At 35.7% G+C, this 24,423-nt stretch overlaps 2 protein-coding genes across 3 annotated transcripts; both read left to right on the top strand.

Moving 5' to 3' along the window:
* Positions 1–1,728: 1,728 nt before the first annotated feature.
* Positions 1,729–3,928, top strand: LOC104248596 (uncharacterized). 2 transcript variants are annotated; one of them, XM_009804890.1, is made up of 5 exons: positions 1,729–1,819; positions 1,924–2,077; positions 2,269–2,369; positions 2,468–2,572; positions 3,843–3,928. In XM_009804890.1, the coding sequence occupies exons 1-5, from the start codon at positions 1,796–1,798 to the stop codon at positions 3,849–3,851; spliced, it is 393 nt and encodes a 130-aa protein (XP_009803192.1). In that variant the 5' UTR covers positions 1,729–1,795; the 3' UTR covers positions 3,852–3,928. The 2 variants fall into 2 exon arrangements, with proteins under 2 accessions (XP_009803192.1, XP_009803191.1); XM_009804889.2 differs by lacking the exon at positions 3,843–3,928 and having other exon boundaries at positions 2,468–3,112.
* Positions 3,929–16,578: 12,650 nt separating this feature from the next.
* LOC104248597 (F-box protein CPR1-like) lies at positions 16,579–17,277 on the top strand. Its single transcript, XM_009804892.1, has one exon. The coding sequence runs from the start codon at positions 16,579–16,581 to the stop codon at positions 17,275–17,277; it is 699 nt and encodes a 232-aa protein (XP_009803194.1).
* Positions 17,278–24,423: the final 7,146 nt, after the last annotated feature.

The raw sequence follows: 24,423 nt of genomic DNA, 5'->3' as shown, positions 1-24,423 counted from the left end.
AATCTGCATATCGAATTCATAAACAATCGAGAAGCACAATCTAATATTTTTTCCTCCTTTAGAATTAGGTTAAGCTGTTAAAAAGGAAATGGTTCACATTGGAGAAGCATTTCAATAAATAGGTGGTATAGGAAAATAAATAATTTTATTCTTTTCCTTCTATTCGTGACGATCATGGCAAATGCCAATTGTACTAACAAATATTAAAATATAAAAACATATAGTAATTAACTAAACTAAAGATGGAGATTGTAAAAACATTACCCAATTTAGCTTGTTGAAATTCATAAAAGTTTCTTATCGTTAATGTTCTTTTAAATTGTCTATAGTTTAAAAATATTCCCCCTCCTTTCTTGTTGCAACACCCCAGTCAACCTGGGAAAATTTATTAAAAAAATAGTTTAAAATATAATTATGACAGGCTGAAATTTTTTTTTAGTTAACTGACGTGTCAAATTTTGGTGCTGGAAAAAAGTACGCCTACAAGAGGAAAAGTTTAGTGAGTATGTGTGAAATTAGCCCGTTCTTTTATTTACAAATTAATATACCTCCGTTCACTTTTACTTGGCATGTATACTAAAAATAAATTTTCATTTTTACTTGTCACTTTATCCATATTAAGGGAAGACAATTTTTTTTCCTGTTATACCCACAGTATTTATTACTCATTTCAAATTATTTTATCAAATCCAATAAAATATGCATCAATTAATATGGGTATCATGATAAATTATGCACTTTATTTATTATTTTTTAAGGGTGTGAAAAGTCAAAACGTGTAAGTAAAAGTGAACGGATGGAGTAACTTCTAAAAATCCGTATTAAATTCAATTTGCTTTTTGTAAATGCTGAAAATATGATAATAACTATGCGTTAAATATGGAGTATGTGTCAATAGTGTCAGATATTTTGCAGAATCCAAAATGGATTGCAAAAGGTCAAAGTGGAGCCTTCATTCAGTTTGTATAAATAGAGTTTCAAGCAAAGACAATGCTCAACAAAACCAATATTGCAAAAAGGTGAGTTCACATTCAACCATTCTTCTCCTTTGTCCCCGGTGATTTTTCTGTGCATTTTCTTGATTTGAGTGATGATTTTTCGTGTGTTTTCCTGATTTTGAGGTTTCTTAGTTTCTTTTGGAGTTTTTGAGGTCTTGAATTCTAGCACTCTATAAGTCCATCTTTGTTTTTGATTTAGAAACTAGATGGCACATTTAATATATATATATATATATATATATATATATATATATATATATATATATATATATATATATATATATATATATATATGAATGTTCATTGATGATAAAAATGGGATGGTTCCTTTGAATTAATATCTTAAATCTGGATTGTGTGAAACTTTGATTTTGAAATTAAAAGCTTTTCCTTTAAGTTTATTAGCGCTTCAAGAAAATGCTTTTACAAATCAAAAGGCATCATGCATTTTGATGCATGGTATAGACCTACACAGCACGAATCTAGATTAGTGGTAAGTAGGTTCCGAGTAACATATGGTTAAACAAAAAGAGAATGCAACCTGCACGTACTAACATCCGTCGATCTATATGCTCTTTTTGTTTTTACTAAATGTTACTTAATTGTTAGTCGTGCTGATCTTGATATCTTAATATGGTATGATAACATATAGTACTTTTTAAAATGAACTCTAAATGATCTTCGTAATATAATTAATGAGCCTAAACTGATTTGCTTCTTCAATTAATTCAAGTTGTTTAGGGAATAGCTCACCAGCCAAGGGGAGACACTGATATTTGCTCGTGATTTCTCTTACAATGAAAGACAGTGATTGGGTGTTGGTGAGTTTGGTTCTTCTCAAATCTAATTTTGTCATTCAATTCTTTTCCCTTTCAAATAAAATTATTATCCTATCGTTGATCTTGCTTTTTGTACAATTCCACAGTATACGTGGAATGAATTGCAAAAAGAAGAAGCCCGTAAGAAGATGATAAAGAACCAAAGATCTGTTGTAGACAATGAAGTCAAAACTCTGAATGATCAAAATGGCTCTTTTGAGAAGACAACACTTGACAAACAACAGCCAAAAGGCATCAATGGTGCAGTGTCGAACCAGGAATTTTCGCCCCCCTTATATATACGCTGTATAAATTTTAAGGTGGTCAATTAACCACCTTCGCATAAAGTAGCTTCGCCCTAGGGTGGGGATGGGGAGAGACTTGACATAAATATATCATGTTCTTACAAGTTTTGAGAAGTTTCTAATTCCCCAGTGTTGAACTTCATGTAGAAGAAGCCTCTGCACTTGGAGAAACTAAGGATAACGTCATCGAGAATGCAGGGAAAGGTGTATCTTCTGAATCTAAAAGTGTTCACGAGTCAGCTGATGAAGTAAGTGTATTTTTCCTCTATACTTAAACTACATGCATATATTTTGCATCCCATGTCGCCTTCAGCTTTAATTTTAAGATTAATCGATGTGTGTGCAGCCTGCTAATGAAGACGTTGGGACCTCTTTACAACTTAAGCTTGCCAATGAAGATGTTGGGACTTCTCCTCAACAAAATGATGTTGCACAAGCAAAAAAGCAAAAGGTACTATTACAGAACTTAAATTTTTTTTCCCTTTCAATTGTGCTGGCAGTTGAGTTCTTTCATATTGTCTACATAACTTGCTCCGAAAACAAGGTAACCTAAATCAGACAAGAACTATCCCCACTGGGTGCGCAAATGAGTTCTTTCTCTGGGTGAAATTACAAGTAATTATAGTTGAAAAATATGATGAAGAAAAATAAATAAATATTCTTGACTTGTTCCCTTTAAGAAAAATAAATGAGGCGCAGATATCTCGCTCGCTTTAAGGAGATTCAAGCCCACTGCGGTAGCATCTTCACTGGTCTAGCAGTAATACTCTTGACTTGTTCCCTCTAAGTTACAATAGCCCGGCAATATCGTATGACTCGAACAAACTCTAGACAAGTTGTTGAGTCCAAAGCTCCACAAAAAATGAACACCTTCCTTCAACAAAAATAATATTCTCTTCTACAGAGAATACGTTGGAGACTTAGATGTTCTCCTTTTGTTAACTCTCTTTTCTATAATGCCAACCACACCTTTTTCATGTATACCACAAAACTTTTCTCATTCTCACTATCATATTTTTTTCATCTACACTACAAGGAGGAAACACCACTATTTATAGGCTTCCATGAAATAAATAATAAGATAGTGGGATAATAAAATAGTAGAACATAGGTTGGTGGTTATAAAATATAATTTTTAGTGGGTAATTAGTGGTAGATCATGACATTAATGGTTTCAAAAGTTACACTAAAATAATGACCACTTTCTTCCCAATTTATAACCACTATCTCACAAAAAATAATACACTTTAATATTATAATTTTAATTTTAAAATGCACTAACACCAATACTTTCATTTGCCTCTAAGAGCTCAAATCTAATGGTGCTCAAATTCAGTTGTTATTCATATATATAAGTAAATTCAGTAATAACGCAAACCAATCAAATAGATTTTGATACTTTAGAGCCATTTGCCTCCAGCTTTTTCTTTACTTCTGATTATTGTAGGTGCTACAACAACAACAATCCAGTATAATCTCACTTAGTGGGGTCTGGGGAGGGTAGTGTGTACGCAGACCTTACCCCTACTCTGAGGGTAGAGAGGTTGTTTCCAAATAGACCCCCGGCATCCTTCCCTCCAAGAACTTCCCGCCTTGCTCTTGGGGAGACTCTAACTGACAACCTCTTGGTTGGAAGTGGAGGTTGAGTGAAACATGCTTATTTAGTATGTTTTTCTGATAAAATATTTTGATTTTTTTTTTTTTTTTTGGTTTTGACACAGATGGAGTGATGCTTTTGTTGTGGGAACTTACTTTGTTGTCATACCTGTGGTGGGGTATCGACTGGTGACAAGATGTTACTACCAACCATACTATTTAGACAATTTTGCCTTTTTTCAGCTTTGAGAACTTTATGGCGATCTTTTACTAGTTCATTCCTTAAGAACTTGTGGCGGTGACAAAAGATTTTAAACTTTCTGCTTACTGGTGTTGTCAAATTCATGGTTAATTTCCTTTTACATATATTACCCTTGAGATTATAAATATTGCGCTTGCTAGTATTTAAGGGAGAAAATAGATTTTAATTCATTTTATTCAGTCCTACTTAGAAGATAAAAATAGTATTTTATAAGATGCTCACGGAAAGATCTAGAGCGGGAATCTAAAATATGTTGTAACAAACTAACTAGTGGGATATTTGTGAGATCAACAATATAAGTAGGGACTAAACTATCAATTTAAGTATTGTGGCTCCGGGCAATGACGAAGCTAGAAATTTTGTCAAGGGCGTTCAAATTTTAAAGAAGTGAAAAAAAATTAGGACAAAGGGTGTTTAATATATATTATATACCTTTAAAACGTAATATTTTACATATATTTACAGTGTAATTTTTTGACGAAGGGTGATCAATTGACCACCCTTACGACAATGTGGCTTCTCCACTGGCTCCACGTGAACTTCACGTAAAGGCAAGGTACTCCTGTTCTAAGCTTCATGTACCCCTAAATTGTTACAATTTGCGTCTCTTTGATAAAGAATGTAAATATGTACCGAAAGAAAAGATTGATATTGCAGGAGTTCTATATTCCTCAAGTATATTAAATGTGAATGCTCATTCCGAATGTGGTCTGCTTTAACAAAGAAATGTTGCAGAATTATCAATCCTTACCTTATAAAATTAGATTTTTTATTATTTCTTACCTTACAAGTAATATTTTACTCTTATATAAATTATCCGCAGTGTGTTTTTTCTTATTCCATAGAACAGAAAACCCTAGGCAAATGTGGCAACATTAGCGCAGCCTTTCCACCAAATTAAGAAGAAAAAAACGTTCGCTTCAACCCTAAAACAGACCAATGGCTGGTCTACCCAACAACATCTTGATGATTATTCTCTCATATTTACCCGTGAAATCTCTGTTACGATTCAAGTGTGTTTGTAAAGCAGTGTGTTATTGGATTTCATGTCCAAAATTCCAGCTCTCCAATCAACGACGACGAGAAGGAATGATCATCGGGCTGTACGATTCATCCTTTTCAACGGAGGAAAATCCCATAATAATACCCTACTTTCGCTTGATCATAAACTAACAACTCACTATAGAAAAGCTCAGTTATCCATTCAGGAAAATACGGGGTATAGAAAGTTGTAAGCTTTTGGGTTCTTGTCATGGTCTTATACTGATCAATTCAAAAAAGCATATTTACTTGTGGAATCCTGCCACACGAATTTGCACAAAAGTGCTTTAGCTTGACGACTTGAAATGCGATGACTATCTTCCACTTGGGGGACTCTTTTTTTCCCCAGACAACCGTCTAGGTTGTGTTGTATTAAAAAAAGCACAAGAGGAGGACTAGACCTTGTTGGGATAAAAAATAATAATTCGGCTCAGGAATAATATCCACAGCAAATAATAATAACACAAGAGAATAATAATGACACCAAATATTTTAGCGGGGTAAAATATAATATTCGAGCGGAGCAATATTATCACTATAATATTACAACTCAGTAGTGTCAAGAGATTACTACAACTTTGAAAGAAATAACACTCTTTATTTAAAACACCTCACTACAATATTACAACCACTCATTAGTTATCTCACAGACAACAATCTGTGGATTACTCTCACTGCTTTCTGCTTCTCTCGTTATTTGGGTGTCTTCGAGATGAAACTGAATACTTCTATTTATAGGAGAAGCCACCGCACCTCTAACCAATCAAAGATTGGAATCTTCAATCAGAAAACCAACTTTAGAAAAATTAGTTTTGTCCACCGCCTGAGCCGTAAGTTTCGGCAATCATCTCATTTTCGTTTCTTTCCTTTTTTCTTTGGTAGGTGAGGTATAGACCCCACATATCTCTCCTTTAATTTTGATTTTTCTTCTTCATTCCAAGTCTTGTTCTCAATCTCTAAAAATCTTCAAACTTGAGAGGCTTTAAGAAGATATCTGCAACTTGATCATGAGACTTCACACATTTGAGCTCGACTTCCTTTTTGGCAATGCATTCTCTGATGAAGTGATACCTTGTATCTATATGCTTGCTTCGATCATGATACACTGGATTCTTCACGAGTGCCTGTGCTGATTTGTTATCAATACAAATCTCTGTAGCTTCCATTTGTGTCAAAATGAACTCCTTTAATAATCTTCTTAGCCAAATAGCATGACAGGTACATGATGTTGTTGTTATATATTCGGCTTCACAAGTCGAGAGAGTAACAATGGACTGTTTTTTGAACTCCAAGAAATAACAGAATCACCCAAGAAAAATACAAAATCAGTTGTACTTTTTCTATCATCAATATCTCCCGCATAATCAGTATCACAAAATCCCACAAGGTTGAAATCATTAGAAGAAGAATAAAATAACCTAAAATCGATCGTACCTTTTAGGTAACGAAGAATTCTTCTAATAACCATCAAGTGAGTAGAGGTAGAAGCCTCTATGAAGCGACTTACTACTCCAACTGCAAAAAGTATATCTGGCCTGGTACAAGTCAAGTACCTCAAACTTCCCACAAGACTTTTGAAGAATGTGGGATTCACTTTTTCTCCGTCATCAAACTTGGACAATTTTGTCCCACTTTCCATCGGTGTGTTCACAGGGTTGCAATCGAGCATGTTGAACTTCTTCAATATCTCTTTTGTATAGCTTTCTTGAGAGATAAAAATTCCATCTTCCATCTGCTTCACTTCTAGGCCCAGGTAATATGACATGGGCCCTACGTCTGTCATCTCGAATTCACGAGACATATCTTTCTTGAAAGCTTCAAACAAACTTGGGTTATTACCCGTGAAAATAAGATCATCAACATAAAGACAAACAAGTAAGATATCTCCATTAGTATGAACTTTAAGGTAAAGAGCATATTCATGGAGACAACGAGTAAACCCATTGTCTTGAAAATACTTGTCGATGCAACTATTCCATGCTCGTGGGGCTTGCTTTAATCCATATAAAACTTTCTTAAACTGTAACACTTTATCTTCATGGTTTTTGACCACGAAACCTAATGGCTGTTCAACATAGACTTCTTCTTCAAGATAGCCATTCAAGAAGGCTGACTTGACATCTAGTTGATGAATCTTCCACTTCATTTGCGCCGCCAAAGAGATCAGCAAACGAATCGTCTCCATGCAGGCAACAAGTGCATAGACTTCTTCATAGTCGATGCCTTGCCTTTGCTTGTAGCCTTTAGCCACAAGTCGTGCCTTGTATCTCTCCACATCTCCATTAACATTCTTCTTTGTCTTGTATACCCATTTCACTCTAATTGCTCGATGACCCTTGGGAAGAGTTGTTAACTCCCAAGTGTTGTTCTTCTCTATTGACTCAATCTCCTCCTTCATGGCTTGTCTCCAACTGTTATCTGTAACAACTTCATCAAAGTTCATTGGTTCAATGTCAGCAAAGAGACAATATAAAGAATCAAAATTAGTAACTTCGTATGTGTCCTCATAGAGCTCTTGAATACTCCTTGTCCTTTGCGGCTGTTCATTTGAACTTTCTTGAGAAGAGAGAGATGAAACATTGGTTGGAGAAGGAGGTGGAGTTGTATCTTGCACAGGTTCCACGATTTCTGGTTCTTCTTCATCACCAAAGTATGGAAGAAAATCATATGAAGTTTCTTCCTGAGCTTCCCAGTTCCATGCCAATTCTCCATCAAATTCAACATCGCGACTTACCACCACCTTGTCGCTGCTTGGGTTGTATAGCTTGTAGCCTTTTGAACTTGTATCGTAGCCAATAAATACATGCTTGACACATCGATCGTCAGGCTTTTGCTCTCCCTTAATGTGGCATATGAGCACAGGCTATGCTCCCAAAGATTTTTAAGTGCTTGACACTTGGTTTTCTTCTACTACATGATTCTTAAGGGGTTTGATCTCTAACATTTCTTGTTGGAGACCTGTTATTCAAATAAACTGCACAAGAAACAGCTTCGGCCCAAAATTCCTTGGGCATACTTTTAAATTTCAACATACATCTAGCCATATTAAGAATCGTTCGATTCTTTCTCTCTGCAACACCATTTTGTTGAGATGAATAAGGTAACGTTAGAGGGCGACAAATTCCATAAAGTTGACAGAAGTCATTAAATTCGTTTGAAGTGAATTCGCCTCCTCTGTCGGACCGTAGAGCTTTAATTTCATAGCCACTTTCTTTTTCCACAAGTACTTTGAAATTTTTAAAAGCAACAAAAGCTTCCAATTTTTGGTTCAAGAAATAAACTCAAGTCTTTCTACTAAAGTCATCAATGAAAAGTAGAAAGTATTTTCTTTTACCAAAAGAAGGTGGATTGATTGGTCCACACACATCAGTGCGGACAAGCTGGAGCGGCTTGGTTGATCTTGACATGGCTTCCTTTGGAAAACTCCTCCTTGCATGTTTCCCAAGAAGACAAGCTTCACACAATTGATTTGGATGGTTGATTGATGGTATCCCATGCACCATGTTCTTTTCTCCCATTGATTTGAGTGCTTCAAAATTCAAGTGCCCAAATCGCATGTGCCAACACCATGATTCATCTTGCACATTTTCCTTCAAACACTTTGCATCAATTGGTTTAAGATTCAGAGAAAACAATCTATTCTTTGTCATATGCACTTCAGCAATTAGAATTTCACTTGAATCTCTAAGTCAAAGATGCATATTTTTCAAGTGGATATCATATTCCTTTTCAAGAAGTTGGCCCAAACTCAAAATATTACTTTTTAATTTTGGCACATAATAAACATCTTGAATTAACTTGTGACTACCATCTTTACAGTAGATCAGAATCATACATATCCCTTCGATTTGAACCTTTGCGGTATCTCCAAAGGACACATTACCTCTCACTGTTTTATTAATCTCCACAAACTTCTCTTTGCATCCACACATATGATTGCTTGTTCCATTGTCCAAATACCACGAGCTGCAATTATCTCTGTCTTCTTCCTTGAGTGCCATCAACAACGTTGACTCATTTTCTTCTTTCTTGTTGTCAACAAGGTTAGCTTTTTATTCAACATTGCTACGACATTCCCAAGAGTAATGGCCAAATTTATGACAATTATAACACTCAATTTTTGATTTGTCATACCTTTGTTCATTATTTCTTTGTAGTAGTCATGTCCTCTTCCTCCTCTATTTCCACAACCACGACCTCTGAATGTTTGGTGGATTTTAACTTCATTGTTGAAGTTGTTACCGTTACTTCTTCCTCTTCCATGACCGCCACGGCCTCATCCTCGTCCGTTTCCTCAATAGCTTGTTTCACCTCCATAATCCTTGAATGATACCTGAGTTTTAAGAAGTTGCTCCAATGGCACTTCTTTTCTCCTTTTGATCTTTTCTTCATGGGCTTGTAAAGAACCTTCCAATTGCTCCACCATCATAGAGTCTAAATCTTTAGACTCCTCAATAGCACACACCACAAAATCAAATTTAGGTGTTAAAGTGCGAAGGGTCTTTTCTACCACACGGACATCTTCTATGTCCTCCCCGTATCTTCTTAGTTGATTTACAACAGCCTTCACTTTTGAAAAATAATCCGAGATGCATTCCGATTCTTTCATTTTTAAAGCTTCAAAATCATCCCTTAGAGTTTGAAGTTTTACTTTCTTCACCTTGTCAACTCCTTGAAGAGAATTTTGTAAAATCCTCCAAGCTTCCTTTGAGGTGGTAGCATCTGCCACCTTCTCAAATATGACATCATCCAAATATTGGTGGATGAGCGTGAGGGCCTGTTGATCCTTCTTCCTTGTCTTTGCCAAGACTTCCTTTTCAGTTTGAGGCAGAGCTTCCTCATTATCTGGTTTTGCATACCCTCTATCTACGATTTCTCACACATCCTGATAGCCAAGAATGGCTTTCATACGTAGACACCATTTCTCATAATTATCTTTTGTCAGACGGGGGTACTGAAAAGATAGCAGACCATTATTTGTCATGGCTCTGATACCACGTTGTTGGGATAAAAAATAATAATCCCGCCCAGGAATAATATCCACAGCAAATAATAATAACACAAGAGAGTAATAATGATACCAAATATTTTAGCGGGGTAAAATACAATATTCGAGCGGAGCAATATTACCACTATAATATTACAACTCGGTAGTGTCAAGAGACTACTACAACTTTGAAAGAAATAACACTCTTTATTTAAAATACCTCACTATAATATTACAATCACTCACTAGTTATCTCACAGACAACAATCTGTGGATTACTCTCACTGCTTTCTGCTTCTCTCGTTATTTGGGTATCTTCGAGATGACATTCAATACTTCTATTTATAGGAGAAGTCATCGCACCTCTAACCAATCAAAGATTGGAATCTTCAATCAGAAAATCAACTTTAGAAAAATTGGTTTTGTCCACCGCCTAAGCCGTAAGTTTCGGCAATCATCTCATTTTCGTTTCTTTCCTTTTTTCTTTGGTAGGTAAGGTATGGACCCCACAGACCTTACCTCAGAAATTACAACAACGGTGATACCATCACCCAAAAAATAACAGGAAAGGAGGTTCATATATAAGCCCACCTTCCTGAGAATCTATGAACATATTAACTTACAAAGAAATTAGGTTTTTCATACTTTGTCCTTATACTAGGAAGCTGCCATTTATCTAAGAGGAAAGGTCCTTTTACACTATTGAGCAGTTGTTGGAATGAATGAAACACTCTCCTCTGATTTGTGGTGGTAGCCAATTTTGCAAGACAATCTGCTACTTGATTACCTTCTCTGAAGCAATGCTTGACATTAGATCTAGCATGTTTAACAATGTAAGATGCTATATCAATCACCAGCTTGAGATTCTAATTGTTGGTGTCTCATTTTGTAAGCATATCAGCAATAACCATTGAGTCAAGTTCGAGAGAAAAATTAGTGTATCCATTTTGGCTACACCATTTTCCTGTAAACTCAGTTGCTTTAGCCTCCGCCATAGTGTTACTACCACAATTAATAGGTATAGAAAAAGCCATAATGAGATCATCATGGCAGTCCCTGACCACCCCAGTGTCACTTGGGGGATTTTGTTTTGACTCTTCCAAGAATGTTTATGTTGAAGAACAGAAGAAGCAGCAGCATCACAGAGACAGACAGACAGAAGAACAGACGAGGCATCAAAGCAAAGAAGAAGAAGACAAACTGAAAACACATTGATGGTGATAAGTGGACAGTGACGTGGCAGCATTATAGCTGTTGATATTCAGATCAGAAGATCTAATCCTGACCGTTGGATTATAACACATAAACACATCCTGGCCATTCATTTATTAGTACCATACACATGAGTGAGCACATGCCCACATTTGTATTAGTGAGCATGCACTAAAAGTGAGTATGGACTCACATAGTAAACAATACTATTGTCTAGGAATATTATATGTATATTTGTTGTATCTATAGGATGTAATGTATATAGAAGCTACAGGGTGAATATACAAGAGAAGAAAAATTCACTGCATCATCAGTCCTCTCAATCTTTCATGGTATCAGAGCAGAAATCTGCTTGAACTTCATCTTCTAATCTTCTTCTGACTGGACTCCATCTTCTAAAATTCACTGCTTGACTTCTAATCTTCTTCTTTGAACTCAACTTGTTTTATCACCATGACTGGAACAGATTCTTCAGTAACTCCTCCTTCTGGATCAACAAGTCAAGCAGTCAATCATGATGTCAACCATCCCTATTTTCTTCACTCTTCAGATGCCCCTGGGATGTCTCTTGTGACCTCACCTTTTGATGGAAGAGGATTCCCAGGATGGAGAAGGTCAATGCTGATTGCATTGTCAGCCAAGAACAAGCTGGGATTCATCAATGGGATTTGTGATGAGCCTGCCTTGGATTCAAAGGATCATGCACAATGGAGTAGGTGCAATGACATGGTAACCTCATGGTTCTTAAATTCTCTAACCAAAGAGATAGGAGACAGTGTAATCTATTCCAAATCTGCAAAAGAACTTTGGAATAGTCTTGAACATAGATTTGGACAATCCAATGGAGCCAAGCTCTACCACCTACAAAAGGAAGTTACTAAGACAGTTCAGGGAAACAGCAGTATTGCAGGATACTTCACAACTCTGAAAAAGTTATGGGATGAGTTAGATTCCCTGAACTCACATCTAGGATGCACTTGTACCTGTGTGTGTGAAGGGAAGAAGAAGGTAGCCAAGTTCCTAGAGGATCAGAGAGTCATCCAATTTCTAATGGGACTGAATGATGTGTATGCACATGCAAGAGGCAACATCCTCATGATGAGCCCACTTCCAAATATGGATCATGCCTATTCCATCCTCCTGCAAGATGAAAGTCAGAGGGAAATATTTGTTAGCCCACAATATCCAACAAATGCTGCATCTTTTATGGTAGGACCTCAAGGGAAGTTTAATCAAAGGAACAATATTCAGAAATCATGGGGAACTCCTCAGAAACAGGGGAATTTTCAGAACATGCAACAAAAGTTCAAAAAGAAGGCAAAGTACAATCCTAATGTGAGTTGTAGTCATTGTATGAGAACAGGGCATATGAGGGAAGAATGTTACAGACTAATAGGATTCCCAGATGATTTTCAATTCACAAAATCAACAAATTATCACCCTGCCATAAAGGGAAATGCAGTGGTGACAGGACAAGAAGGTCAAGAGAAGAACAACACATCTAGTGAAGGAAATATCAGCAGTCAAAACCAGTTTTTCAGTAAGGAGCAAGTGTCAGAATTGGTTAATATAATCAAGCAAGTGCAAATTGGAAGTGCAGCAGCCACAACATCAGAAATCAATGCTAATGCTATAGCTGGTACCATACTCCAATACACAGGAACTTGTCTTGCTGTTTTCAACACTAAAACATGGATAATTGACTCAGGGGCCTCTGAACATATGTGTTTTGATGCTAATTCTTTCCTATCTCTTACTCCTCTTCCTGCACCTTTGCACATTAGCTTACCTGATTCATTCCAGTTGTGTGTTACACATATAGGAAGTGTGTCTATTCAGCCTGATATGGTTCTTCATAGGGTGCTTCATGTACCTTCTTTCAAATATAACTTATTATCTGTTCATAAGTTATGTCTTCAATTCAGTTGTTCTTTGAATCTAACTTCTAATGGGTGTCTATTGCAGGTCCCTTTAGTGGGGAAGAGACAAGTTTTTGGTGAAGTTAGAGATGGATTGTACCTGTTTCAGCCAACTAGAATAGAGTCTATCTCTCCCAAAAGAGAGAAAAAATATGTAGTTTCCATTCCAAAAGGGAGAAATTCCAGTGTTATTTCTACTTCTGTTTCCTTTTCAGTACCTTTAGCTGCTGTTGCTACATCTACTGTAAAGCAATGGCATGTTAGGCTAGGGCATTTGCCCTTTTCAGTAATGAGAAGACTACCTTTCATTAAGTTTCCCTCTAAGTTTAATTGTGTGTGCCACATCTGTCCTCAAGCTAGGCAAACCAGAATGCCTTTCCCTTTGAGTCATATTAAAAGTTCTGCTATCTTTGATTTGATTTATATTGACACATGGGGGCCATTCAAGACTGTGACTTATAATGGTTATAAGTATTTCTTGACTATTGTGGATGACTATAGTAGAGCCACTTGGACTTTTCTCTTAAGTTCTAAGGGGAATGCTTTTTCAGTTTTGAAATCATTTCTGTGCATGACAGAGAGACAGTTTAACTTGAAAGTTAAGAAAATCAGATCTGATAATGCCATGGAACTAGGAAAAGGTTCACTAGAGGCAAGTTTTCTTGAATCAGAAGGGATTATACATGAAACCTCTTGTGTTTCTACCCCTCAACAGAATGGAGTGGTTGAGAGGAAGCATAGGCATCTTTTGGAAGTAGCAAGGGCACTTTTATTTCAATCTAAGGTGCCTCTCCAATACTGGGGAGAATGTGTACTGACAGCTACATATCTGATCAATAGAATCCCTTCTAAGGTTCTGAATGGATCAACACCCTATGAGGTATTGCTTGGTAAACAGCCTAGCTATGAATCCCTCAAAAGTTTTGGTTGTTTGTGCTATGTCTCAACTTTGTCTCACAACAGAGGGAAGTTTGAACCAAGGGCAAAAGGTTGTGTGTTCCTCGGATATGCACAACATCAGAAAGGTTACAAGGTTCTGGATCTTGACACTAAAAGGGTGTTTGTGTCTAGAGATGTTAGGTTTCATGAAGATCAATTCCCTTTTCTTTTCCACTCACCCCTCACATCTAATTTTCCTTTTTTTCCCCAGGATACTATTCCACCAGATACCTTAACCCATAACTCAACAGAATACTCTTCTAGGAAATCTCTACCAACCTTTTCACCTACATCTACTCACTCCTCACCTAGCAGTTCCTCTACATGTCCTGGTCCCTCTACTTCAACCGACATCAACCTAACACCTTCAGACTCTGCTTCTACTTCATGTCCTTCTTACTCACCCATCCTTTCCAGATCATTTTCTCCTTCATCAATCAGCACACCTATTCCAATTCCACCTCCACCAGTCAGAAAATCTGACAGGGTAACTCAGAGACCAGCCTACTTAAATGATTACATTTGCAATAGCATCTACCTATCCGACCTTAGTTCCTGTCTATCTAAACCTCTCAAGCCAAATATCTTTTCTTTCCATGCTCTTTCTATAGACAACCAGCACCTCATTCAAGCTTCTATGCATCCTGGTTGGCAAAAGGCCATGGATGCTGAAATTTCAGCACTTGAGATAAATAACACCTGGGATGTTATATCCTTACCACCAGGGAAGAAAGCTTTACCCTGTAAATGGATGTACAAGGTGAAGCATAACTCAGATGGTACAATTGAAAGGCTAAAGGCTAGGTTGGTGGTAAGGGGGGACATTCAGAGAGAAGGGATAGATTATTCAGAAACTTTTTCACCTGTGGTAAAAATGACTACTATCAGATGTATTTTGGCTGTAGCTATTAAGAAGGGGTGGAATGTGTCACAACTCGATGTTAATAATGCCTTCTTGCATGGGGATCTGCAAGAAGAGGTCTATATGAAATTCCCAGCAGGTTTGTCCCCTTCTCAACCTAATCTTGTCTGTCGACTAAGGAAGTCACTCTATGGTTTAAAGCAAGCGTCGAGGCAATGGTATGCTAGGTTAGCTGGGGCTCTGAGCTACAAAGGTTACTCCAGCTCTCTCAATGACTATTCATTCTTTTTCAAGCAATCAGGTGATTTAATCTCCATATTAGTTGTATATGTGGACGATATACTACTCACAGGTAATGACACCACAGAAATTGCACAACTTGCAGCTTTTCTACACTCAGAATTCAAAGTAAAACATCTTGGTCCAATTCATCATTTTTTGGGTATGGAAATTCTCAGAGAAAAGCATGGTTTTATAATAGGGCAAAGGCAATTTACCTTGGAACTTTTGGCTGAATTTGACTGCACAGGTCCTGCTGTATCTTCACCTCTCGACCCTTACTCTAAATTGCAAGCTGATATGGGAGAGCCTATGTCTGATCCTACCATTTATCGCCATCTTGTTAAAGCTCAACTACTTAACAAATATTAGGCCGGACCTCTGTTTCGTTGTCCTTTGTTTGAGCCAGTATATGCAACGCCCTTGCATGTCTCACTATTCTGCAGCTTTGCGTGTCCTCCGCTATTTGCGCACTGACCCTTCTCAGGGGATCTTTCTTACTGCACATCCCTCCTTTGATCTACTCGCTTTTTGTGATGCAGACTGGGCGGCTTGTAGAGATTCTCGCCGGTCTGTTAGTGGATTCTTCATCACCCTTGGTGGAGCTCCAATCTCTTGGAAGTCGAAGAAATAAATCTCCGTCTCTATGTCCTCCGCAGAAGCGGAATACAGATCTATGAGAAGGGTGACCGCATAAATCACCTGGTTAGTCCGATTGCTTGCAGATCTATCAGCACCACCCACTTTACCAGTGCATGTACACTCGGATAGCCAAGCCACCATTCACATAGCTCGTAACCCAGTTTTTCATGAACGAACCAAACATGTGGAGTTGGATTGTCACTTTGTTCGTCAACAATTTCTGTCCGGATTGATCTCTCTCTCATTTGTTCCGTCAGAATCTCAGCTCGCCGATCTATTTACCAAACCCTTATCTGGGGGTTCTCATCGGAGATTTTTTTCCAAGCTGGGGGTCCATTCTCTCCCCTCCACCTTGAGGGGGGATGTTGAAGAACAGAAGAAGCAGCAGCATCACAGAGACAGACAGACAGAAGAACAGACGAGGCATCAAAGCAAAGAAGAAGAAGACAAACTGAAAACACATTGATGCTGATAAGTGGACAGTGATGTGGCAGCATTATAGCTGTTGATATTCATATCAGAAGATCTAATCCTGACCGTTGGATTAGAACACATAAACACATCCTGGCCATTCATTTATTAGTACCATACACATGAGTGAGCACATACCCATATTTGTATTAGTGAGCATGCACTAAAAGTGAGTATGGACTCACATAGTAAACAATACTATTGTCTAGGAATATTATATGTACATTTGTTGTATCTATAGGATGTAATGTATATAGAAGCTACAGGGTGCATCATCAGTCCTCTCAATCTTTCAGTTTACAAGCCTGTGCTGATTATGGACCATCTGACCCGAACTTGTGGGTTTGTCATAGTTGCTAGCCTTCTAGACAAAAAGTGGAGGCGACTCGAATTCCCTTATGACATCCGCTCAGTCAGAAGAGGTGGAAATAGAGGTGGAGTTACACTGCATGAACGAATTCACTATATGGTACGGGTAGAAAAACCCTACTTTGGAACTCGTAACCATGTAATTTATTTTGATCCCATCACTGAAACCTTCCATAAGTTACTGGTCCCTGAGTCTGCTCACCGAGAGAATGTTACAGTTGGATTAGGAGTTGTAAATGAATGTCTTCGTAGGATCATGACTTGTTTGGATGATGATAAAAACGAGGAATTTATGATGAAGGAATATGGAGTAAAGAAATCATGGACAGTCTTATTTGACATAAAAAAAATTAAAATATATTCGCCTTGGGGATTTGCAGCGCGCCTTCTCGTGACCGAGAATAAAGAATTACTGGTTTTTATGATACATGATCGTCGGTTTAAAGTTGGTATATACGATCTACATTGTAATATGGGAGACATTAATTATGTGGAAAGCTTGATCTCGCCAAAGGAATACAAGTGGATTGAGAAGTGGCACATTAAATTTGGACGGCGATTGAAAAAGATTTGGTAATTTATTCTTTTAATGACAAACTGTAGGAATAGCATAAAGTATTTATTTTTTTTGCTGATTATTTTGCTTTCTGGTACTGCGTTTAACATCATTCTTTGGTTTCGGATTTACTGTTTCATATTCCTTTGTCCAAGCATAAGAAACGAAGTACCAAAACAGCTTTTTTGGTATAGCTAGTATGAATTATATGAACTTTTAATGTGTGAAATGAAAGGAAAAAAAAAACTTTTAATTTTATGTTTATTTACAGCTTGTTTGGATGGTTGTTAGGCATTCTTTCATATTGTTTCATATTGTATTGTATTGTATTGTATTGTATTGTATTGTATTGTATTGTATTGTACTGTATCGTTTTGATGTATTTAATGTTTGGATAGATTGTATTGTTTGTTATCGTTTTATGATGTCATACATCAACAACATGAAGAATAAACTTGTAATTTTATAAAATAAAAAAAAAAAGTAAGGTATGAGGTAGAATTAATATATAAAAGGCAGGATAAAGATAAAATAGAATTATTTAATAATAAAGAAGGGTAAGATGAAAAAAAGTCAATAACATGACCACATCAAATCAGTCTACGATACAAAAAAATTTAAGTAACAGTCAATATAAATATTGTATTTAATGCAACGATAAGGTACAATAGAACAAGTAATCATCCAAACAAGTTGTTAGCTCTTCAGTTCTCCACTTACTGATTGGGCTGGTTTCTGATTGGGACACGTAGTTTTCGTTGAACATTTTCTGGGATTTCAATTAGAAAGAAACCTGATTGCCCCAGAAAAAATTTAGGATCTAAGAATAAGAGAACTCTAATTGCTATTTACCCTTACAATATTTCGGAATGCATCTGCGAATATTTAATTACGAGATTCTAAGTTTGACTGTAGCACTCGACAGTAACCGTGAAGCTAGAAGGTAAACCAACCCGATTGTTTTAGTCAAAATCTTATATTTATTCTGAGAAATTCACTAAATATGTATAAAATAAGATTCAGACCTCAGATACTAACATCTTAGAACCAGTAAAGTTCAAACATGTGAACTCTCTTGAGCAGAGAACCACATTAACAGGCTGAAACCAAGCAGCTTTTTAATTAGCGGTGTCATCCAATATTATTCGGTGAAGTACACAAATAGCTCTTAAAGTAAACATTCTTGATTTTTGTCTCTGTTTACCTCAGGGGCAAAATTTTAAATTTAACAAATATTGTATCTCACTTTCCCTATGGGCAACAGTTTCAACTCTTGACATTGAAATTTTATCCATGAGTCAATTATGGGGGTAAAATTAATCTTTTTTGCATAGTAAAAGGACAGATTTGACCATTTTTCCTTATTTTGAATATTATATATGATAACTTTTTATTATTTTTCAAATATTACTTAGATAAATGCAGCATTTTTTTTTTGATGACATTGCTTCTGAAGTAGGGGTGACCCTTCCATAAAGCAAGTAAAGTAACCGCTTTAGGCTCCATATTTATGGAAGCCCTATTTTATGTTACATTTAATAGACTATGTATAAATTTTTAAAAAAAAATTCTGTGAAGTGAAAAGGTTTGATTTCTTTCTTTAACAAATATAGAGAAGAATGATTTGCAACTGCGATGATTTCCACTAAGGAAATTGCAATTGAAATGAATATCGAACCTGAATTTCATAAGAAACGTGTGATATATAGGAAGTAACAATTTGATGTGAATGTTGATAATGAAATCTCAAAATCTTTCGAAGGGTCCTTTAGAGTTGATTATTTTTATACATAATAGACAAAACTATTTTTTCACTTTAATATAGATTTGAAAAATTCAAAGCATATGAAAATATTTTTGGTTTTCTAGTTGGCAGTATAGATGTTGGAAATTTGAAATAATATTGCCTTAATCTTGAATGTTCCTTAAAGCATAATAATCAATTCGATATTGATAGTATAAATTTATTTTCTGAATTAAAAGTATTAAGAAAAATAGTACGTACAATTAGAAGATAACGGTTTAATTGATACATTTAAACAAATAAAAAGATTTAATTCTTTTTCAAATGCCTAAATTTTTTATGAAAAAATTTTAATAACTCATATCACCGTTGCTTCAGCGGAAAGAAGTTTTTAAAATTAAAAATGATAAAATCTTACCTAAGAACAACAATATCACAAGAAAAGTTAATTGGATTAGCAATATTGTTAGTTGAGAAATACTTATTAGGAGTTACTGATTATAAGAAAATCATTAATAACTTTGTATCTAAGAAAAACTAGAAAAAATAGACTTCAGATAAATAATTAAAAAAAAGTTAAGGCACCTAAAAAAGTTTGACTTTAGGCAACAAAATTCGTCGGGCGCCCCGTTGTGAAGGTGCGTTTACCCCTACCCATATTGGGCTGTTTACAGCGCCCATGGAACATATCACAAATAAACAAACTTTATATATGCAAAAAAAAAAAAAAAAAAACAAAAAACAAAAAAATAAAAACAAAAAAAAAAAACTTAAAATCATGTAGGTCCGCCTAAGGAAATAATAAATGTGTCAGGTGATAAGATTCAACTAAAGTCATTTTCATTTTTGTTAATACGAACTCTACCTTCTGGCAATGACTGTAAATTCTTTGGGTGATCATCCAAATTATAAAAACTTCTACTAAAGCCATGTTTGTTTCTTTTATAATAATAAAATCACCCAAATATTGTCTTTAACTCAGAAAATACACAAATTTGACGAGTCCAGAACCAAAGTAATGCAAAAAACAACTTGAAGAGTCAAAATAATGTGTACAAAAAAAAAAAAAAAAAAAAAAACTGGAGTAAGTATAGTACAGGTGTTGCATGCATTATATATATTTGGAATCACAGACGAGATTAACTGATGTTATGTGTGCAATATTTATTTATTCTTTTTTATTTCTTATTTAAATCTGTATGTCAAACAGTATTTAAATAAATAAGTAAGCGCCCAATATAACAAAGTGGTGATTCGTGCATTGGTCGAATGTTAGAGGGTAAGGAAGTCATGGGATCTAGCGTCACAAATTTGAGTCTAACTCCAATCAAAACTATTTCCCCCCCCTTTTTTTTTCATTTCTTTTCGTTCATATTTCATTAATTAATATTTTAATAAAGCTAGTTTTTGAGAATCAATTAAAATTCCAAAAACTTATTTTTTTCGAATTTGCTTATGTTAAAAAAGATAAACAAAAATTATTTAACTTTAAAGTCTAAAATGACGTTCATATTTTATTACCAAATAAGCTTAATCACTGAATAGTGCTATATTACCAAAAGATTGCTTCATCTTTAATTTTGTATACATAGCAAAACGTTGATAAAATTTTCACAAGGTCACTTTATGCCTAATGTATAAAAGATATGTCGTGCTTTCTTGAATAAACTGCATTTTGATTAAAAGATGAAGCCAAAGCTTAAGTGACGTTATCCTAAAAGAAATAAATATGACTTTGATAGGATATTTTTCATAACTTTGAGTGACCATCCATGGAATTTACTTCAATCGCTCTTGGACAAAACACGAAAAATGAGCCAACATTCTATCACTAGGGCCACAAGACACCTAAACAAGTGGGGGAAATACCTCATTTTTTGATACTAAATAAAAAAGGAGATAAAGGTAGTTCAAGTGCTATTTTGTGGAAAAAAAATTAAACGGAGCACTCTCTTACATCCCACAATTTTTAAGTAAACATTCATGAACGACGCAGAGGGAAAAAAAATCGTGATTGATGCTTTAAAGTACTCCTTTTTAATGCTCAACGTTTTTATGCATTTTGGGCTTTTGGATGGATCCAAATCCTGAAACTATTCGGAGTGTTTATTTTGTTGATAAATGAAATTATAACTTTGTTAAACAAAAAGTTGAGAGGGTCATGTTTAAAGGCATGCATCCAACGATAAAAGGTGCAAAATATTATTGTTTTGGTAAACAAAATAGAAAAAAGATAAATTAACACATAAGAGAAAACTTTAGTTCATTTTCTAATTACAAAATCATTTTACTAGAATAATCTTAGTAGTCCATTTATTGACTAACTGAACTTTAACCTTGTTGATGAGTATCCTATTACCTATCTTATATATAATCCCCTACCTCGTTTTCCCTCTCTCCCCCTATGTATTAATTTAAAAGAGACTCATTTTATGTTACAGTAAATATTAAGTATTCTATCTCCCCATATGTATAATTTTAAATCAAATAATTTTATTACACTTAACATCGACCTTCTTGCTAGTATTTTTATGATAAGAAAATGACGTTGAACTTGAGCCGCGGTTGTAAGCACGTAATTTTGACCCGCGCAAATTTTAAAGTTAGTTTTAGTATTTTTATATTTTTAGAATATTTACTTGACTTTATTTTAATATAATTTTAATCTTTTTTTTACTTTTAGTCCTAAGACATAAAAAAAAACATAAAATAGTTTTATTTATCGTATTTATCGCTTTTCTATATTTTTATCTTTAGTTTAAAATCAATTAGTATATTTTTATTCATGGTATCTTAATTTTATTCTGATTTTAGTCTATTTTCTTTACTTTTTTACTTTATTGTTATAGCATTTAAAAAATACAAAAAAAGTAGTTTCATTTTAAAATTTTGTTTATTTACTTAACTAAGTTTAATTAATATTTTGGTAGAATTTTTGAGTTTGTCTTTGTCCAACAAGAAAATTTGTAGGCCCAAAGGTGTGAGTCCATTTCTTTTAACTTAAACCCAATTGTTCTTAGCCCATTCTTCCCAACCCATTAGCCCATTTATGTGCAAGATTTAATCCTAGCCATCTATTTCTTTCTAATCCAATGGCCATCATCCCTTCCCACCTTCATATAAAATACCTCATTATAGAAACCCTAAGGAGAGTTTTTCCTAGTCTTGAACTGAAATAGGAACAGAGCCGCCGATCCCTCATTGCTTGAAACCAACAGCAACCATCGGACCACCCAACTAGGCTACCGCACCCCAGTCCCTTTCCAACACACTCGCCGGAAATACTCACGCACACACGCACAGAAACACACGCAAATACACGCACACATACAAAACAGAGCACAAGAAAGAACAATTCCTTTGATACAATGTGAAAAACTTTACTTGCCTTCTTTTGCTTCATCAAATCCTTGTTCGAGTTTCCGGCGCCGCTGAAGTTTCCAGTCTAAGGCTCTTGTCGACGTGTATTTTCGTTGGTCCAAGTCGAGGTCACCGGTTGGTGCTCCATTCTGAGTCGTTGGCTGCGATTCTGGTTCTAAATTCAACGTTCTCATAGCCATCCACGTTCGCTTCTCGAATATCAGCTCGAGCATCAATATTTCTGCCACCAATTTAATCAAAACAGAAAGTGAAATCTTGGCTTTACTTTGAGGTGGTGTTGGGCGTTGAGTTGAGTCTGTCTCGTTGAGCTTCCGGTCGTAGTTCCTTGCCATAGCAATCTTGGCGTCCAAACAAATATTGTAAAGTTAGAAGCCTTCGTCCTTTAAGGTCCGTTTCTATCTTTAATTATTTACATCCTGATTTTGTCACATGTGTTTGAATGATAGATCTGTATATTTTCCATGGATAGTTGTGATATTTTTGATCCTACGTTGAAATTTGGCTAACTAACATATCTGGACGTTAGAGATTCAGTCAAGTGGTATTGGTCTTAAATTAAATAAGAGGTTCAAATTTGAAAGCTTGTTTCGAATTGATTTCAATAGTAGGGTTGTTGGGTAAAATTGAAAGAAATTTAGGTGCAAGATAAATTATATTGTTCCTTTATTCTTGTTTTATTTATTTTAAAGTCGCTAGGAGCATGCTAGGCCGACCAAACCCGGGTAGGCGAAATTTAGGATTTTTGTTGATTTTGAGGCGAGAGGTTGTTCCCGTAGTTAAATTTATCCGGGGAATACCCAGAAAAACTTGTATATATTTTATTCCGGGGAATGCCCCGTAGAACTTGCATTCGGAGACCAAAAATAGAACTTGTATTGTTTTTATTTTATTTTTATTTATTTTAGGTGGGGACGACCTCGAGCATCTTTTGTGTTTATTTTTCATTTTTTGTGATTTCGCCTCAATTCGAACATTTTAAAAGTCAACTTGATCATGTACGTAACCGTACTAGCTACGGGACTCGGGGAATGCCTAACACCTTCTCCCCGAGTCAAATGAATCCCCTTACCCTAATCTCTGGTGCAGACTTATGTTTTGGAGTCTAAAGTGTTTTAAAGGAAAAATTATTTTTTAAAAAAACGGTTACCTGGCACACCGAAATCAATGTCAGGTGGCGACTTTGAGTGATTTCCTTTTGAACACACAATTTTGTCACTTTTTAATTAAAAACCCTTTTCAAGCTTTACAATTTTTTTAAATCTATTTAAGAGGGTTTAGTGAGGTTTGTAAAAAAAAGGGGTGTGACATCTCTGGCGGCTCTGCTGGGGAATAGCAGGTTCGAGCTAGTACTTGATCTTATTGGCTTTTTAGGATATTCAGTTGAGGTTTTTATGTGTTTTGTTTGCTTTATTTGATTTTTATTTTGTTTATGTCATTTTATTATTTGCTAGTTGCTTATTTGCTTACAGTTTTTCCTTTATGTGTTACTGCTTTATAAACTGTCATCATATGCATTACCCAGTCAATTCTTTCTGCAACAAGTCTCGGAGCACGCGTCGCGTGCACAAACTCTTTGTTGAGTCACCCTTGATTTAGGAGGGGGGGCCGTCGGACGTATGGAGTGGGTGGAAAGCTTGAGCAGCCACCATCGACCATACGCTCCCCTGAATTGCCTTGTTAGTGAACCCCAAACTTAGGTCAGCCTTTAGGTTTTTTTTATTTGCATCATGTCATTTGGACCTAGTAGGGCTCGGTCCCAGGTATCGTGTCCCTTTGTAGGAAGCCTGTCCAAATTTTGTCAAAATGGGCTCGTGGCCCAAAAAGACATTCAATCATCCCTATGTGATACATGTTGCATCTTTGAGGGTAAAAAGGTCATTTGGCGGACCGATGCTTGGGAAAGAAGGGTGAAAGACGAAGTAAGTAGGGCCCAGTTATATTTTTCTTTCACTATTTTTTTTTAAAAAAAATGAAAATAAAAAATCCAAAAAAGATTTTACATTTTCCCATTATTTTCCAAAAAATTCAAAACAAAAAAGAGG

This window comes from Nicotiana sylvestris, chromosome 11, assembly GCF_000393655.2.
Source record: "Nicotiana sylvestris chromosome 11, ASM39365v2, whole genome shotgun sequence".
NCBI classification, from domain to species: domain Eukaryota; kingdom Viridiplantae; phylum Streptophyta; class Magnoliopsida; order Solanales; family Solanaceae; genus Nicotiana; species Nicotiana sylvestris.
Note: the sequence above shows the minus strand (reverse complement) of the source record. Positions and strands in the feature narration are given on the sequence as shown.